This window comes from Aethalodelphis obliquidens, unplaced genomic scaffold (genome assembly GCF_003676395.1).
Source record: "Aethalodelphis obliquidens isolate GAN/ISIS:26980383/991018 unplaced genomic scaffold, ASM367639v1 scaffold47, whole genome shotgun sequence".
In the NCBI taxonomy this organism is placed as follows: Eukaryota; Metazoa; Chordata; class Mammalia; order Artiodactyla; family Delphinidae; genus Aethalodelphis; species Aethalodelphis obliquidens.
Window position 1 is genome coordinate 257471 of NW_020837991.1, and position 18617 is coordinate 276087.

The window sequence follows — 18617 nt, forward strand, 5'->3', positions numbered from 1 at the left end:
AAAACGTTAACACGGGGCTGAGGACTGAGGTGAGACCATGAATTAAGTGCATTTCCTAGTGTAGTTCCATGGTTCCAAGCTGCTAGGAGAGGGATGGGGAGAGTGGAGGACGTCAGGAACAGAAGGGGTGGTTCTGACTTGCGCCCCTTTCGTGTCTAGAGGGAGAAAGTGCAGGAGCCTCCGAGTTGGTGGGCAGATGCGTCGAGTGCCCAGAGGAGACCTGGAGTTGCGTGTGGGAGGAAGGGGGGTCTCTTCGGCCATGGGCCTTGTTAATTCCTTCCAGCTTTGCAGCTGGACTCTCTGTGTCCTTGCTTGGGCCGGTCACGTTCCCCACACCTGCCCCAAGCCTGGCTCCAGGCCATTGCTGCTCACGCATGGGGTGGGTGGCACGGGGGTCTGAGCGAGGGGGAGCGGCAGCGGGAGTGTCGTTTCTCACGTCTTAGTGGACCGGGCACTGAGGTCAGGGTCAGGGCGGTGGTCAGTGCTGTGGGTGCTGCAGGTGGTCTAGAGGAACCCGAGGACTTGGGGCCACATACGCAGGTCTGGTTTCCGAGATCGTGGTACCTCGGGGTTCTCAGGAGGCCCATTACATTTGGGGGGAACAATCTGTTGGTCCTGCTCATTGCAGGACAATATGCACTCTATCCCTCACCCCCGAGCACTTGTCATCGTGTAACCAAGATGACTGAAAGACAGCCCCAATACTTGGGGCACATCACCTCCTTGCAGACCCCAGGTGGGCAGCCGACTCCCCATGAGGAACATTAGCTCACCCCTCTGCGGAGGCCAGTGCAGCCCGAAGAGTAGAGGTGGGGGCCAGTCCCCAGGACTTCATGATTTTGTTGTAAACTGAGTTCCTGAGATGTTCTCAAACAACACAGAGAGCTGGCTTCTACCTTTCCAAATAGGAGCCCTTGACAGCGTGCATGGTTCCTGTGTGCCTTCTGGTGTCTGCTGTCGTGCCTTTATAATCAGATGATGGTTTTTTGTTTTTTAAAAAAGGGCGTATGCGTGTTTTTTTTTTTTAAAGAAGGTGTTGGGGGTAGGAGTTTATTAATTAATTTATTTATTGTTGCTGTGTTGGGTCTTCATTTCTGTGCGAGGGCTTTCTCTAGTTGTGGCAAGCGGGGGCCACTCTTCATCGCGGTGCGCGGGCCTCTCACTATCGCGGCCTCTCTTGTTGCGGAGCACAGGCTCCAGACGCGCAGGCTGAGTAGTTGTGGCTTACGGGCCCAGTTGCTCCGCGGCATGTGGGATCCTCCCAGACTAGGGCTCGAACCCATGTCCCCTGCATTAGCAGGCGGATTCTCAACCACTGCACCACCAGGGAAGCCCATAGATGATGATTTTAATAAGAGAAAAGAGATCCACCTTTAAAAGCTTTGCACAGTTTATTTTTAAACAGATTTATGAAGACATAATCCACATACCAGACAATTCTCTGATTTAAATTATACAATTCAAAGGTTTTTTGTCCATTGCTGAACATTTTCATCATCTCCCAGAGCAACTCTGCACCCATAGCAGTCACTCCCCATTCCCCTTCCTTCTAGCACGTGGCAATCTACTTTCTATCTATGGATTTGCCTACTGGACTTTATATAAATGGAATCATAATATGTGCTCCTTGGTGACTGGCTTTTTTCATTTGACATAGTATTTTTAAGGTTCATCCATGTTATAGCATGTATTAGTAATTTTATGGCTTATTTATAATATTTATAATAATTTTATGGCTGAATAATACTCCACTGCTTGGACACACCACATTTTGTTGGTTTGTTCATCTGCTGTTGACTGATGGACAGTGGGTTACAAATAATGCTACTGTGAACATCCACGTACAAGTGTTGTGTGAGCATAAGGTTTCATTTCTCTTGGGTAGCTATCTAGGAATGGAATCGCTGAGTCTTATGGCACCTCTGTGTTGAACATTTTGAGGAACTGCCAGGCTGTTTTCAAGGTGGTTGCACTATGTTACACCCACCAGCAGTCTGTGAGTGTCTGATGTCCCCACATCCTTGCCAGCACTTGTTGCTGTTTTTTTGATTCTGGCCATCCTAGTGAATGTGAAGTGGTATCTGGTTGTGGTTTGGATTTGCATTTCCTTAATGACTAATGAAACTGAGTATCTTTTCATATGCTCATTGGCCAGTTTTTAAAAATGTCTCTTGAAGTCATTTGCCCATTTTTAAATTGGGTTATTTACCTTCTTTTTACTGTAGAGTTGTGTGAGTTCTTATATTCTATCCCTTATCTGTTATGTGATTTTCAAATATTTTCTCCTGTGTCTTTTTGCTGTCTTGATGGTGTCCTTTGAAGCACAATTTTTTATTTGTGATGTGGTCCAATTTTATCTATTTTTCCTTTGGTTGTTTGTGCATTTGGTCATAATGAAGAAACCATTACCTAACCCAAGTCACAAAGATTTACCCCTTGTTTTCTTCTAAGAGATTTGTAGTTTTAGCTCTTATAGTTAGATCTATGATCCATTTTAAGTTACTTTTTTTTTTTTTTTTTTTTCACGGTACGCAGGCCTCTCACTGCTGTGGCCTCTCCCGTTGCGGAGCACAGGCTCCGGACGCGCAGGCTCAGCGGCCATGGCTCACGGGCCCAGCCGCTCCGCGGCACGTGGGGTCTTCCCGGACCGGGGCACGAACCCGTGTCCCCTGCATCGGCAGGCGGACTCTCAACCACCGTGCCACCAGGGAAGCCCCCCAGTACTGTTTTTGAAATTCCATTCTTTCCCCACTGAAGGCACCCTCAACAGAAATCAACTGACTGTACACCTCCATATTCATTATAACATTATTTACAAGAGCCAAAGCAAAGAAACAGCCTAAGTGTCTATAGACAGATGAATGGATAAAGAAAATGTGGCATACAGTATGCAATGGAATATTATTCAGCCATACAAAAGAAGGAAATCCTGGGACTTCCCTAGTGGTCCAGTCGTTAAGACTTCGCCTTCCAATGACGGGGGTGCAGGTTTGATCCCTGGTCAGGGAGCTAAGATCCCACATGCTTTGTGGCCCAAAAAAAACCCAAACATAAAAGAGAAGCAATATTGTAACAAATTCAATAAAGACTTTAAAAATGGTCCACATCAAAAAAATCTTAAAAAGAACAAAATCCTGGCATTTGTGACAACATGGATGGACCTTAAAGGGCATTATACTAAGTGAAATAAGTCAGAAAGAGAAAGACAAATACTATTTAATATCACTTTATGTGGAATCTAAAAAAAACCAAACTCATGGATACAGAGAACAGATTGGTGGGTGCCAGAGGCAAGAGGTGGGAGAAATGGGTGAAGATGGTCAAAAGGTACAAACTTTCAGTTATAAGATAAATAATGTCTGGGGATGTAATATACAGCATGGTGACTACAGTTAACAATACGGTATTGCATATTTGAAAATTCCTAGGAGAGTAAATCTTAGAAGTTCTCATCACAAGAAAAAAAATTGTAACCATGTGAGTTGGTGAATGTTAACTTACTGTATAATCACTTCACAATATATGCATATCAAATCAAATCCTTGTACACCTTAAACTAATACAAAGTTGAGTGTCAGTGTGTCAGTTATTTCTCAGTAAAACTGGGTGATGGGGGGAATCAATTGATTCTACTCCTGAGGCTTTATTTCTGGGCTCTCAGTTCTGTGCCATTGACCTTTTGTCAGTCCTTATGCCACTACCACACTGTCTTGATTTTACAGTTTTATAGTAAATCTTAAAACCAGATAATAGAAGCCCTACAGCTTTGTTCTTCTTTTTAAAGATTGTTTTGTCATCTTTGTCAAGATTATTTGTGGATCCTTTGCATTTCCTTATGAATCTTAGGATCAACCTGTCAATTTCTACAGAATAAGGCATCTGGAATTTTAATAGGGATTGCTCTGAATCTGTATATCAGTTTGGGGAGTATTGCCATCTTAACAAGATTGAGACCTCCAATCCATGAACGTGGGGGATGTCTTTCCATTTGTTTAGTCCTTCTTTGATATCTTTCAAAAATGTTTTATCATTTTCGGAGTACAAGCTTTGTACTTATTCTGTTACATTTATTCCTAAGTGTTTTATTCCTTTTGATCCTATTGTAAATGGAGTTATCTTTTTAATTTTATTTTCAAGTTGTTTGCTCAGTTTCTTTTGACTAGAGGGTAAGGATTTGTACTGAGCAGGGACAGAGGCTGGGTTTGAATAGTTCATGAGAATGTCAGTGCAGCTGTGCACAGACCCTGAGTCCTCAAGAGCCCCCAGATCTGTTCAGTTTCTAACAGTGACCAGAGCCAGGTTCTGGGTATAAATTTTGTTTGTTTGTTTGTTTTTCAATTTCTCCATTACGTAAATGTTCAAGCATACAAAGGGGGAGACCAGTCCTGGCCCCTCAGGTGCCACGCTGAGCTTAATCACCTGCCCCTTTTCAATTATTCCTCCAACCCTGTGCCTCGGTCTGGGTTAGCTTGAAGCAATCCAAGATAACATAGCGCTCTCTCTGAAAGTATTTCCCATGTGTCTCTATAAGATAAGGGCCCTTTTTAACATATAACCATAATACCATCCCACCTAAAAAACCAACAAATGTATTCCCTAATATTAAATAGTGGGTCATTGTTCAGATTTCCCATTTGCTCATTATCATTAGCGGTGTATTTTTCCAGGTTTGTGTGCCTCAGGACCCAAATAAGTTCCATACACTGCAGTTGGTTGACATGCCTGTCCCAACCATCTCCCTCATTCCCTCTGGTGTCATTTGCCATGATTTCTGTCCCCTGTGTGTCCTGTACGCTGCCGGCTCAGGGCCCTGGTCATAGTCAGCTCCCACTGTCCCGGCCCATTTGGCCTCTCGGTGGCCATGCTGAGGGCTGCTGGGGGGTCCAGCTGACTCTCTGGGATGTGGACGGCTGCATCCCCTGCCCTGATGTGAGACTTCACCAGGCCTCAGCTTGGTGGTCCTCTCAGCTCCTTGCGCCTTCCAGAGCTGGATTCCTTTGCTTTATGCATCAGGTGTTAAAATAATTGATTCCCTAGCATATCTAAAGAAACAAACCAGCTTTTGGAGTACTGTTTTCTAGTCAGTCTACTTCAGTTTCCTTCTGCCTTTTTCTTTTTTCTCCCATGGTGAAAGTCCTCGTTCTTAAAGACTCCTGCTTTTTTTTTTTTTTTTTTTCCCGGTACGCGGGCCTCTCACTGTTGTGGCCTCTCCCGATGTGGAGCACAGGCTCCAGATGTGCAGGCTCAGCGGCCATGGCTCACGGGCCCAGCCGCTCCGCGGCATGTGGGATCTTCCCGGACCGGGGCACGAACCCGCATCCCCTGCATCGGCAGGCGGACTCCCAACCACTGCGCCACCAGGGAAGCCCAGCATATTTTGACTGGGGTCAGATTATATGTCTCAGTATACACTCAGCAGTCTTAAAATAGCAGTACTGGCACTGAAAATAGCAGTACTGGCACTGCTAATAAAAATTACTAGAAATTCAGATTTTTATTTTATTATTATTGGGTTTTTTTGCGGTACGCGGGCCTCTCACTGCCATGACCTCTCCCGTTGCGGAGCACAGGCTCCGGACGTGCAGGCTCAGCGGTCATGGCTCACGGGCCCAGCGCCTCCGCGGCATGTGGGATCTTCCCGGACCGGGGCACGAACCTGCATCCCCTGCATCGGCAGGCGGACTCTGAACCACTGCGCCACCAGGGAAGCCCTTCAGATTTATTTTGCAGTTAATTTTGTCCTTAGATTTCTTCCTCTAGGGATGTTACATCAAATCGTTATTTTTCAAAGTCACTGAAGTGGTTTGTTTTGTGTTGGTCTCAGCCTACAGATAGTGATGCCTGGACCTGTACTCCTCTTGACAGTCCCCACAGACACCCCACCTCCAGCCCGCACCAGAGCCAGTGTTGTGGCTGGACTGGCCCTTGTGGTCCTCACGATTGCCACATACCCTCTGCAGTGACCATCAGGGAACTTTGAGAAAAACAAGTTTGATTACTCACAGGTCCTAGAGGGTACACAGCACACCCAGAGCCCCAAAGCGAGGTCATAGGTAGAGAGGGAGGGAGCACAGACCTGGGGCTCTGCCTTTGTCAGGGCTGAGGGTGGGGTGCCTAGGGTTTCATGGGTTCATTGTTGGTGAATTTAAAACATAAGAGCAGGGATGAAGGTGTGGGAGGAGAAAAGCCCTGTTGGCAGTTATCTAGGTCACCATGGGCTTTCTAGAAGGGGAACTTCATGGGTGGGCTGGCTCTTTATCTACTTGGGTAGCTGGCAATATGTTTATTCAAGATGGATGTCTTTGAAATGGATGACTTGGCAACCAAAACCTTAATGTCAGGCACTTACACTACATGGTTCCTCTGTGTGGTCACAATGCCAATTCAGTCCTACACAGCTCAGTTCATTGTTTCATTTTGCGTTTGAGTTTGGGGGATTGCTTTTTCCCCCTAATTTAATTTTATATCATAATATATAAACTGTTTATGTGGTTCTAAAGTCAGATCTGTCAGAGGAGGAGGTATGTTCAGAGAAGTCTGCCTTCCCCTCTACCCTCTGCTTTCCTGGCCTGTAGATAAACATTCTTAAATCTAAGTTTTCATTATTTGATATAAGCAAATACACATGTGAGCACGTTTTCCTTTATTAGCTAAGTTAGAAACATGCTGTGCACATGTTTCAGGAAGGACCAGGTCTGCAAGCCCCTCCAGCGCAGGCTGTCGCGGCCTTTCTCTGTGTTTTGAGCTACGTGTGCCCATCACGTGGGCTCTGCAGTTGCTCTGCCTTTTGATGCACTGAAGAGTCTTGTGCTCATATCATTTTCTACTTTGTGAGTGTGCATTTGGGATAGGCTTCTAGATTGGGTTTGATAGGTGGTTTCTTGGACGTTTGTGACTTCTTGATGCTCTGTCTTCTCTAGGTGGTCACAGGCTCAGGCCGCCAGGAGGCTCAGAAGACGGATGCTGAGTACCGGAAGCTCTTCGACCTGGCGCTGCAGGGCTTGCAGCTGCTGTCCCAGTGGAGTGCTCACGTGATGGAAGTGGTGGGCGCTCTCACTTTTATTTGGAAATGCACCCCCTACTTGGTTAGAAGTGCTTTTCTTCCCAAACTTGACTAAATTATATTTTTTCTGCGTTAACTTTGGTCTTTGGATTGAGAAAAAATTGGTTTTTTATCTTTGGCACTAGAAATAAGAGTATATATTAATTTAAATGTTTCTAAGATGGCTCAATGTACACTTCATTTACATATATTACAAATAAAGGGCCTTATCTTTTAAAACATATTGATAGAATTAAATTTGTATTGTTATGATGATTTTTAATGCTCATTTTTTTTAAACAGCACTCTCTGTGTATTTCTAGCCATCGGTTTCTTTTGTTTAGGATTAGTAAAGTGGTTTCTGATGCATAGAAAGATTTGGATACCCGTAAGTCATAGAGGATTTTCCCTTTTGTTGTTTATTTTGCTCAGATAAGGATGATTATATTTGGATGGGTACCTGATTGTTTGAAAGGCTGATTCTTTTAGAAATGGTGATGAAACGCTTATAGTCTTAGATATTCCACATAAAATATCCAGGACTTTTTACCTCATGTATGTCTTAAGTTTCTGATGTATTACTTGAACCTGAAGTCACATTGCCAGAAAATTTTGCAGTTTTATGGAGATGGACTATGTATGCGTGTGTGTGGTGTCTGTGTGTGTGTGCACGTGTAGTGTGCATGTGCCCATGTGTGCATGTATAGTATGCATGTGTGTGCGAGCACACATGCCGCTGTGTGACTTTCAGACTCAGTGAACAATAGAAGGCTGACCTTTGGTAGCTTTGGTGATGGTCCTGTGAGTCAGACCAGCAGTTAAGCATTTCGCATTCAGTGTGGCTGTCTCCCCTCTTTTTGACCACACCAGTATTCGTGGAAACTTGTGCACCCAACGGACAAGTACTCCAACAAGGACTGCCCTGACAACGCCGAGGAGTATGAACGTGCCACCCGCTACAACTACACCAGCGAGGAGAAGTTCGCCCTGGTGGAGGTGTGCTTTGTCTGCTTTCTCTTCCTTCTTTGACTCTGGCCTGAAACTGTCTTCCCTTTACAAAGCAAAGGCAAAAACATGAATGAACTGCTTATCTGATGTCACTGTATCTGTGTAGGGCGGCCCTTTGCATCTGTCACAGTTGTCGAAACAGAGAGTAAAATAGGTTGTGGGTTCCCGGTCTCTGCGTGGACACTCCCCTGGGGCAGTCGGGGTATGTTCTGAGTGAGAGCCTGGGAGCTGCAGCAGCTTCTTTATGGCCACACACAAGAGGAGTGAGCCAGGACCTGGGTGTCTGAGGGAGAAGAGCCCCTTTCACAGCTGTGTGGTCCCCAGCTCTGCACTGTCATTAGGACCCTTTGGATGAATAGTTCTTAATTGCTCTGCCATCCAGTGTTTGGATGTAGATTTTGTAGCTGTACATTTCCTGCCTTATTTAAGGAATCTTTGCATACCCCAAGGTCATGAAGATGTCTCCTGTGTTGTCTTCTGGATGTCTTATTCTGCTTTCACATTTGGATCTGAAATGTCCCCACCAACCCTCCCAACTGCTCTTCTTGCCGCCTCTGTTGTGAGTCAGGTGACCATACCTGGGCAGGTGTGTTTCTGCTCATGTTCTAATCCATTGGTCAGTTTGTCTATCCTTTCCTAACATCCCTCTGTGTTAATTACAATAGTTAATCATGCGTCTGGTAAAGCAGGTCTTTCTGTCTTCAAGAGTTCCTTAACTATTCTTGCTCTTTGTATTTTCATAAACATTTTAGAATCACCTTTCCATGTCCCAGTGAAACCTGTTAGAATTTTTTATGAGGATATGAATAAACCTATAGATCATTTTAGGAAGAATTGACAAATTTATAAAATTAAATCTTTTTTGAATCTGGTATGTCCCTCCATTTGTTAAGATTCTCTAAGATCTCTTTTCATCTGTAAAACTTTTTCACACGTTTTGTTGGCTTTATTTCTAGGTATTTGATATTTGATGGTGTATTTTAATTTTTTTCTAAATGTTTATCACTGATATTTAAAATCAGAATTATTTTTTGTATTTTCCTTGTATCCACCAACTTGTCTAAACTCACTTATTAATTATAATAAATTACCCATATATTCTTTTGGATTTTCTACTTATATAATCATATCATCTGGAAATGATGACAGTTTTATTTCTCCCCCTTCTATTTTTTTTTTTTTTAATCACACTGGGTAGGATCCCTACTCATTAAATAGAAGGAGGCTCCAGGCATCTTTGTCTTGTTTCTCATCTCAAAGGGAAAGCTTTCAGCATCTCACCGTATGATATATTTGCTGTAGGTTCCTTATAGCCACCCTTCCTCAGATCAGAAAAGTGGCCTTCTGTTCCTTGTTTGCTAGAGATTTTATCATGGATTTTACATTAGTTTTATAAAACACTTCTGCATCCGTTGAGATAGTTTTATGACTTTTTTATTCCATTAATGTGGTAGATTTACACTGATAGGATTTTTTGGATCCGGTTTGATGTTAAGCTAGCCTTGCATTCCTGGTTTAAACTCAACTTGATCATGATATATTATCCTCTTTATATATTGCTGGATATAAGTTGTTAATATTTTGATTTGGATTTTGCATTAAGGTTCATGAGTAAGAGTGGCTTTTGATAATACTTTTTTCTTTCAGTGTTTCATTTTAGAACACTTTTAGATTTACAGAAAAATTGCAAAGGTAGTACAGTGAATTCCCATATACCCCACACCCATTTTCACTTATTACTAACATCTTACATTAGTATTGTTACATTTTTAATAAGCCAGTATCAATACATTATTATTAGCTAAAGCCCTTGCTTTATTCATATTTCCTCACTTTTCTATAACGTTCTTCCTCTGATCCAGGATCCTACATCACATATAGTCAATCTTGTGTCCTTTGGCTCTTCTAGGTCACAACAGTGTCTCAGACTTTCCTTGTTTGTGATGACCTTGACGGTTTTGAGGAGTGCTAGTCAGGTGTTTTTAGAATGTCCCTCAATTGGAATTTATCTGATTTTTTTTTTTTTTGCGGTACGCGTGCCTCTCACTGTTGTGGCCCCTCCCACTGTGGAGCACAGGCTCCGGACGCGCAGGCTCAGCGGCCATGGCTCACGGGCCCAGCCGCTCCGCGGCATGTGGGATCCTTCCAGACCGGGGCACGAACCTGTGTCCCCTGCATCGGCAGGTGGACTCTCAACCACTGTGCCACCAGGGAAGCCCTATCTGATGTTTTTTTCTTGATTAGACTGGGGTTGTAGTTTTTGCGAAGGAGGACCACAGCGCTGTTTTCATCACCTCACATGCGAGGTCCATGCTGTCACTGTGGTTCATCATTGCTGGTGTTGCCCTTGGTCACCTGGCTGAGGTTACCCACACCGGCCATCGCCCCCTTTCATAGGGCGCTTTTGGGGAGGAAGTCACTGTGCTTAGCCCACACCTGAGGAGTGGGTAACATTGCTTTTTTATCACCTTCCACTCTAGTTTTTGGATGTTGGCTTTGTAAAATGGCTCACAGCACTTCCTTCTTTTCTGTTGTCTGTAGTGGTTTGTGTAAGATGTTATTTTTTTCCTTAAATGTTTTCTAGCATTTATTGGTGAAGCTTTTCCTTTATGGCATGGTTTTTGAAACTTTCAATGTCTTTGTTATATGTAGGGGTATTCAGATTTTCTGTTTCTTCTTGTATCAGTTTTGGTAAGTTGTATTTTCAAAGGTTTTCTAAGAATCTTTCTAAATTTTTGACACAATTTTTTATAGTAAGTTCTCATCTTATTGGTAACAGCTTTTTCCCCCCGCATACCATACAGTTCACCCATTTAAAGTGTAAAGTCCAGTGCTTCGGGGATACCTATTCACAGAATAGTGCAATCACAATCAAATTTGGAACAATTCTGTCGCCTCAAAAAGGAGCCCATTGGTAGTCACCCCCCCACCCCCATTCTCCCCTTTCTTCATCCCGCGGCAGCTACCCGTCTACCATCTGACTGTAGATTTGCTTATTCTGGGCATTTCATACAATACGTGGCTGTGATTGGCTTCGTTCACTTAACATAATATTTTCAAGTTCACACGTGTATCAGTATTTCGTTCTTTTCATTGCCGAATCGTATTCCATTGTATGTATATGTCACATTTTATCCGTATTAGCTGATGGATACTTGGACTGTTTTCGTTTTTCACTTTTGAGTAATGCTGCTATGAACTTTTGTGTATAGACTTGTGTGTGGACTTGTTTTCGTTCCTTCTGGTGATACACCTAGGAGTAGAATTGCTGGGTCATATGGTATCTCTGTGTTTAACATTTTGAGAAACTACCAGGTGGTTTGCAAAGTGGTAGCACTACTTTACATTCCTACCAGCAGTGCTAGAGGGTCCCACTTTCTCCAGCTCCTTGCCAACCCCTGATATCTGTCCTTTGCTTCCAGCTATCCTACTAGATATGAAGTAATATCTCATTGTGGTTTTGATTTGCATTTTTATAACAACTAATGCTGTTGAGCATATTTTCTGTGCTTATTGATAGTTTGTATATCTTTGGAGAAATGTCTGTTCAGATCCTTTGCCCATTTTTTAATTGAATTAGTTGTCTTTTTATTATTGCGTTCTCTATATATTCTAGATACCAGTTCTTATCAGACATATGATTTGCAGTATTTTCTCCCATTAACTTTTTACTTTCTTCCTGGGGTCTTTTGAAGCATAAAAGTCTTTAATTTTGATAAAGTTCAGTTTTTCAATTTTTCCTTTGGTTACTTGTGCTTAACTGCCTAACCTAAGTCACAAAGATTTATTCCTATGTTTTGCCTCATATATTTGAGGTGTGATCCATTTTGAGTTAATTTTTTTATGGTGTGAGGTAGGGTGTTCTGTCAGGGGTTCCCAAGACCACCCTCAGGCTAGATTTGCTAGAAGGACTCACAGGACTAAGTAGCTGTTCTATTCAAGGTTATGATTTATTATAGCAAAAGGACACAAATTAAAATCTGCAAAGGGAAAAGACACCTGGGTGAAGTCCAGGAGAAACCAGGTGCAAATTCCAGTGTCCCCCTCCTATTGGAGCTGCAGGGGATGTGCTTAATTCTCCTGGCAGTGATGGGTGATAACAGATGCAAAGTGCTGCCAACCAGGGAAGCTCACCTGAGCCTTGGTGTCCAGGAATTTTATTGAGGGTCAGTAATGTAGGCATGTAGCACATGCACGATTGACCTCAGCTACTCAGACTCCAGATCCAGAGCAAAAACAGCTGTTTGCTATAAATCACATTGTTAGCATAAAATATCTGGTGAAACTGCTATTGCAATGGCCCAAAGCCTCAGGCACACAGACATTCTTCAGGCTGAGTATTCCAGTGGCTCAGAGTTGGTTCCTAGGAGCCAACCAAGGGCCAGACCTTTCCTGGGAACGTGCAGGGTTTGGTCATCCCAGGCCTGCTGAGATGACCCTTTCCTACACAGGAGTCCAGCTTCATTCTTTTGCATGTGGATATTCAGTTGTACCAATACTATTTGTTGAAACGATAATATTAACCCATTGAATTATTTTCACACCCTTCTTGAAAATTAATTGACTATAAATGTGAGGGTTTATTTCTGGACTCTTAATTCTGTTCCACTGATCTGTATGTTTATCCTACTCCAGTATAGTCTCATAATCTCTAAATATTTGTAAATCGTGTGGTAGTGTCCCCTCTTTATTTGTAATGCTTGTAATTCATGCCTTATCTGTTTGTTTTTTCTTGATCAGTCTTGCTGAGCATTTGTTTGTTTATAAAACAGCTTTATCTTAGTTGATCACCCTCTATTATATGCTTGTTTTCTATTTCATTAATTTTTGCTTTTAGATATTCATTTCCCTCTACTTTTGGAGAGGGTTATTTTGTTTTACCTTTTTATGAATCGGTGATCAGTATTAGGTTATTATTATCTTTAGGCTTTTCTGTTTTCTAATATATGCATCCAAAGTTCCAAATTTACCTTTCAGCACACCTTTTTCTACATCCCATAAGTTTGAATATATAGTAATTTCATTTTCATTCAGATTGCTGTGAATTTGAATTCAATTCAACTTCAGTTGGAGAATTTGTTGTTTTAAATAGAAAAGTTCCCTTTTTTTTCTCATTAGAAAAGCAACCCAGATTCATCATATAAATCCTCAAAGCAAACAGAGAAAACACACATGTGAGATGAGGACAGGATCATGTCTCTGATGCCATCACAAAAATGAACTTTAAGCAGTTCAGTGCATTTTCTTCTGACCTTTTTATGCATATTAATTCACTGTGCCATTATTGTTTAACACAGGGGTCCCCAACCCCCTGGCCACACAGCAGGAGGTGAGCGGCAGGCGAGCGAGCGAAGCTGCATCTGTATTTACAGCCTCTCCCCATCGCTCGCATTACTGCCTGAGCTCTGCTTCCTGTCAGATCAGCGGCGGCATTAGATTCTCATAGGAGCGCGGACCCTACTGTGAACTGTGCATGTGAAGGATCTAGGTTGTGCGCTCATTATGAGAATCTAATGCCTGGTGATCTGAGGTAGAGCTGAGGCAGTGATGCTAGCACTGGGGAGCAGCTGCAAATACAGATTATCATTAGCAGAGAGGTTTGACTGCACAGAGACCATAATAAATCAATTGCTTGCAGACACGTATCAAAACCCTATCAGTGAGTGGCAAGTGACAATTAAGCTGCATCTTACGGAGTAGACTGGACATAAGCAACACAGTTCGGGTATCACTGTCTCCCATCACCCCCATATGGGACCATCTAGTTGCAGGGAAACAAGCTCAGGGCTCCCACTGGTTCTGCATTATGGTGAGTTGTATAATTATTTCATTATATAGTACAATGTAATAATAATAGAAATAAAGGGCACAATAAATGCAATGCACTTGAATCATCCCAAAACCTTCCCCCCCACCCCATCCTCAGAAAAAGTGTCTTCCATGACACCGGTTCCTGGTGCCAAAAAGGTTGGGGACCGCTGGTTTAAAGATGGGATTTGGGTTACAAGCTTGTAACTTCTTTCTTCCTGTCCAGATAATAACAAATTTGCTTTCCTGAATCTTTTTCTGTTTTGTTGAAGTCTTTCACAGAGAGGTGCACCCTAAGGCATTCAGCAGTATTTTGAGTCAATTACCAAATCCCCATGTTGGCTCCAGGCCAAGCAGATCTGTCCCTGCCCTCGAGGCACTCGTGGTCTGATGGGGTCAGACCTAGGAACAGGGACAGCTGCAGGTGCAGAGCAGAAACACAGGAGGCCAGGGAGAGGCCCGGTGCTTGGGGGAGGCAGTCTCCTGGCATGTGTCAGGCCCATGGAGCTCAGCTGTGACCCTCCAGCACACTGAAGATCATGTGTCCGTGCCCCTTCAGGTGATCGCCATGATCAAAGGCTTGCAGGTGCTGATGGGCAGGATGGAGAGCGTGTTCAACCATGCCATCCGCCACACTGTCTACGCCGCGCTGCAGGACTTCTCCCAGGTCACCCTGAGGGAGCCGCTCAGGCAGGCCATCAAGAAGAAGAAAAACGTCATCCAGAGGTCAGCGCTGCTGCACACACTCCCTGCACGGTCATCCAAAACTGAAGGATCAGCTTAGGTTTGAACAGCTGTAGAGTTAACATTTTCATAAAGTGCATTTATATTCAACCTCCAGGCACCCTTTGGGTGAATTTCCTCTAAATGTAATGCAGTGGGTCCAATTATTAACCTGAGCAACCCACAATAAATCAACTACAGAAGGTCCAGGCAGTCTGGAGACCCAGGGACAAGGGTGTGCTTATCTGGGGCCTGGGAGTGTCTCAAAATCTGTCTGGCAGTTCTGTTCACCAGGCCCGTAGGGACACACAACCCAGAATCTCATCTCCCATTTCTTCAGTATTTTTGCTTCTGTTCCTTCTCGCCTGTCTTACAAATGAGTCAAAAACTATTGCGTTGGCCAAAAAGTTTGTTCAGGTTTCTCCGTAAGAGGCTACAGAAAAACCCGAGCGAACTTTTTGGCCAACCCAGTACATACATATTGCGGAGTTCCTGTAGCAATCTTGAGCTAGTTTTCTATGAATGTTTAGCCTTTTAGATAAAGTTTTCTTTCAGAGACATTTACCTAAAATGAAGCTCACAGGGGCTCACACATGTACTGATTTCATTTTGTTGCTTTATATAATTGTCAGCTGATATGGTATGACTTTAGCATTAATGAGATCTTACACTGTGAGGTTTCCCAGTTTTTGTTCTCTCTCCTGGAGGGCTTAGTAAAGGTTTTCATATTTTCAGTAGTGCCTTGGTTTTGCCCACGCTTACTGTGGTGGAGCCTCACCACGTGGGAAATGTGCAGCGTAGCCTTAGAGTAACTCTGGATTTAGCTAGAGCTTTCCCCGTGAGGTGATTAGGATGGGCGTGTGGGTGTGGCGTCTGCCCTGAGGGTGGCGCTGTGGAAGACTCCGAATGGTGGAGCCCTGTTGGGAGTGGGGGCATCCCGATGTCCAAGTGAGTTGCGGACATGGGCAAAGTCCCCTGTATTGTGCTGGTGACTTCAAATTCAAGTTAGAAAATGGGATGACTCGCAGGGAGGTTGAGTTTCAGCTCTGGGTGATGTTTGGGGTCTGTCCTCTTGCTGCCCTGAGTATGTCTCAGTGTTTAGGAAATAAAACATCACGTCTGGGCTAATTGATGCAAAATGCAACTACATTAGATCCTCTGAGGGTAGTAATGTCCCCAAGAAAACGATCTATTTTTAAAGTTTCACGTTGAACTGGTCCATTACCACGTCTCCCCCCTGCCTCCGGAGGGATTCATGTGTGAGAGTTGTCTGTGTGAGAGGCGAAGCGATGCTGTGACTGTAAAGGTGCCGAGCCTGTCAGCACTGCATCTGCCCTGACAGCTTGACGGGCGGTTTAGTGTCCTGCAGGCCATCAGGAAGACCGTGTGTGACTGGGAGACAGGGCACGAGCCCTTCAACGACCCGGCCCTGCGGGGCGAGAAGGACCCCAAGAGCGGCTTTGACATTAAAGTGCCACGGCGCGCCGTGGGACCCTCTAGCACCCAGGTTCTTGTTCCCCGATCCCCTGTCGCTGCCTGTTCCCCCGAGTGGGCTGACCCTGAGCTGGGGGGTAGTAGGGGGGCTGGGAGTGAAATGACCTCACCGCTGTCTGCTTGGGCAGATAAAGTACTGCCTGTGTCTTTTTTGCTCCTTTATTCCTTGCCCAAGTGACTCTGGGGTGCAGACACCCTGTGATTCTTGGGTTTGGTTATTTGCATGCAGAACTTTGACTGCATCAACTCCTATCCCAAAAATGTGGGTGAAAGTCTATGTGTCTGTATTTATGCTGTGTTGCCTGGTGGGTGTTTAAATGTATGGTTATAATTTTTATGTTGGCTCTAAAAATGATCATTCCTAAAGATAAAATTTTTGGAAATTTAAAAACATAGCTTTGGTGTGTCTGTGGTCTTCAGCTACCTCTGCTGCACCCTCTCCTGGCGTACTCAGCTCCCTCCTGCCCCCAGGCAGCTTTTCTCTGACCCTTATACCTGATTTACTATGCCCTTTGGCTTTTCCCCTCCTGTTTTGGGACTTTGTACTTCTTACTCATCATCTCTGTGTTGGGGGCTTTTAGAATCGCTTCTGTCAGTCTTTCAGAGAATTACCAGCAGAGCATGTTGCTGACTGTGTATGAAACCTCTGGGGTACCTGGGAGGAAGTCATTGCTGCCCAGGGAGGGTGCCGTCCGGGGTCTGTCCGTCCCCTGTCTGCCAGCACGCTGGCGCCCTCCTCACTCGTCCGCGTGTCTGTCCCTGCCCTGTGCTGCGTGTGACTAACGCTGTCTCCGCTCTCCCGTCTGTCTGTGTCTAGCTCTACCTGGTGCGCACCATGGCGGAGTCCTTGAGCTCTGCTGAGCTGCTCAGGCAGCTCAAGTCTGTGGGCACGGAAAGGCTCTTGCATGTGGTTAACGCGTTTCTGAGGCAGTCCTACACCTATCCGCCTCTATTAACCTTTGGTGGTAAGACATTGTTTGTTTTTCTTGTTGGTATTTACGGCCCGAGGCGAAGGGTTCTGCTCCAAGTTCTTTGTCCCAAGCAGCAGCGACTTGGCCTCGTGGATGGGCGCCGCCCCTGCGAGCCGGCACGGTGTCCACGGGGCAGTCCCCCTCGTGGTTTATCTGCGTTTGTCGTAACTAATGTGCCATGTATATTTTCTCCCCCACAAATGTTTCCTTGGATAATGCAGCTTTACATGGTGAGAACCATGCTAGAGTCCCTCATTGCAGACAAAAGTGGTTCCAAGAAAACCTTGAGAAGTAGCCTCGAGGGGCCCACCATATTGGACATAGAAAAATTTCATCGCGAGTCATTCTTCTACACCCACTTGATAAATTTCAGTGGTAAGAGCTACTGCTGACCAGTGTCCGGCCCAGCATGTTCTAACACCACTAACACCATCTAGAATGCTTCCGCCTGCCTGGTCGCCCCTGCTGTGGTCCCTTCACGCACCCAGGCAGTGACACAAGTTGCCACCCTCATGACATTCCCTCACCTGTTGCTTTAAATGCACGGCCGGCTGAGGGTTCCCTCCATGTGGCATGGCCCTTAGAAGGGTGAGGCCTGTGGGCCCGGGGCTGGCCCAGTGACCTGGACGCAAAGTCTTTGTAACCTGAACTGGGTCAGCAACGCAGGCCAATGTGACTGTCACCTGGCTCGAGACGCAGGTGGTGATAGATATCAGAAGCCACCCACGACTGCAATGTGTGGAAGGTGGCGGGTGACCTGACGTGCACAGCCCGTCCTAGGGTGACCGGGGCACGTGTGGATGCCCTTTGTCATCGTGGAGCCGTCCACGTTTATTTCTGTGCTGCAGCCATTATCCAGGGTGGGAGGCCTCTATCTTGGCTGCAAGGGCTGCAGGTTTAGAGTAATAGTAAGGCTTTTGTTTTTCTCTTCATAAAAGGATGGAAACATTTTTTTTTTCAATCTATTTTGCATTAGATAGACCTGCACCAAGTGTGCCTGTAATGCTGTGTCTGTATCCCGTATAAAATAAATCCCACCAGAAGGCGCGCAGTGTTGACCAGCTCCCGTTGGTGGGCGGTGGTGTCCGTGCCTGGCCCGTGGGGCTGGACGCTGACTCTGCTCTGTTTGTGAGTGAGAATCAGCATGTCCAGGTGGCTTTGCCTGTGGCCACACTGTGCAAGGCACACGTGACCCCTCCCTGCTCATGTGCACTCTCCGCAGCTCAGGACTGAGAGCCTGGCACGCGCCCCCCGCATTGTCCTGTGCAGTCTTCTCTGCTTGCGGAATATTAATGTGGTGTTATTTGAATTCCTTAAGAGACGCTCCAGCAGTGCTGTGACCTTTCGCAGTTGTGGTTCCGAGAGTTCTTCCTGGAGCTGACCATGGGCAGGAGGATCCAGTTCCCCATCGAGATGTCCATGCCCTGGATCCTGACAGACCACATCCTGGAGACCAAGGAAGCGTCGATGATGGAGTGAGTGTCCTGGAAGCCTGTCCCAGCCTCCTGTCTGTGTGACTGAGGCCCTTGGTGGCATTTGGGAGCCGGGAGGTGGGGGAGGGGTGACTGTTC

General features: G+C 45.1%; 1 protein-coding gene across 2 annotated transcripts in view; it reads left to right on the plus strand.

Moving 5' to 3' along the window:
* Positions 1-18617, plus strand: part of CYFIP1 (cytoplasmic FMR1 interacting protein 1) — a 94064-nt gene that overhangs the window by 43628 nt on the left and 31819 nt on the right. For both annotated transcript variants that reach the window (XM_027082449.1, XM_027082450.1), the window contains exons 12-17: positions 6921-7043; positions 7913-8038; positions 14418-14584; positions 15941-16088; positions 17268-17421; positions 18365-18521. In XM_027082449.1, the coding sequence (XP_026938250.1) occupies positions 6921-7043; positions 7913-8038; positions 14418-14584; positions 15941-16088; positions 17268-17421; positions 18365-18521 (875 nt within the window). The remainder of the gene's footprint in view (positions 1-6920; positions 7044-7912; positions 8039-14417; positions 14585-15940; positions 16089-17267; positions 17422-18364; positions 18522-18617) is intronic.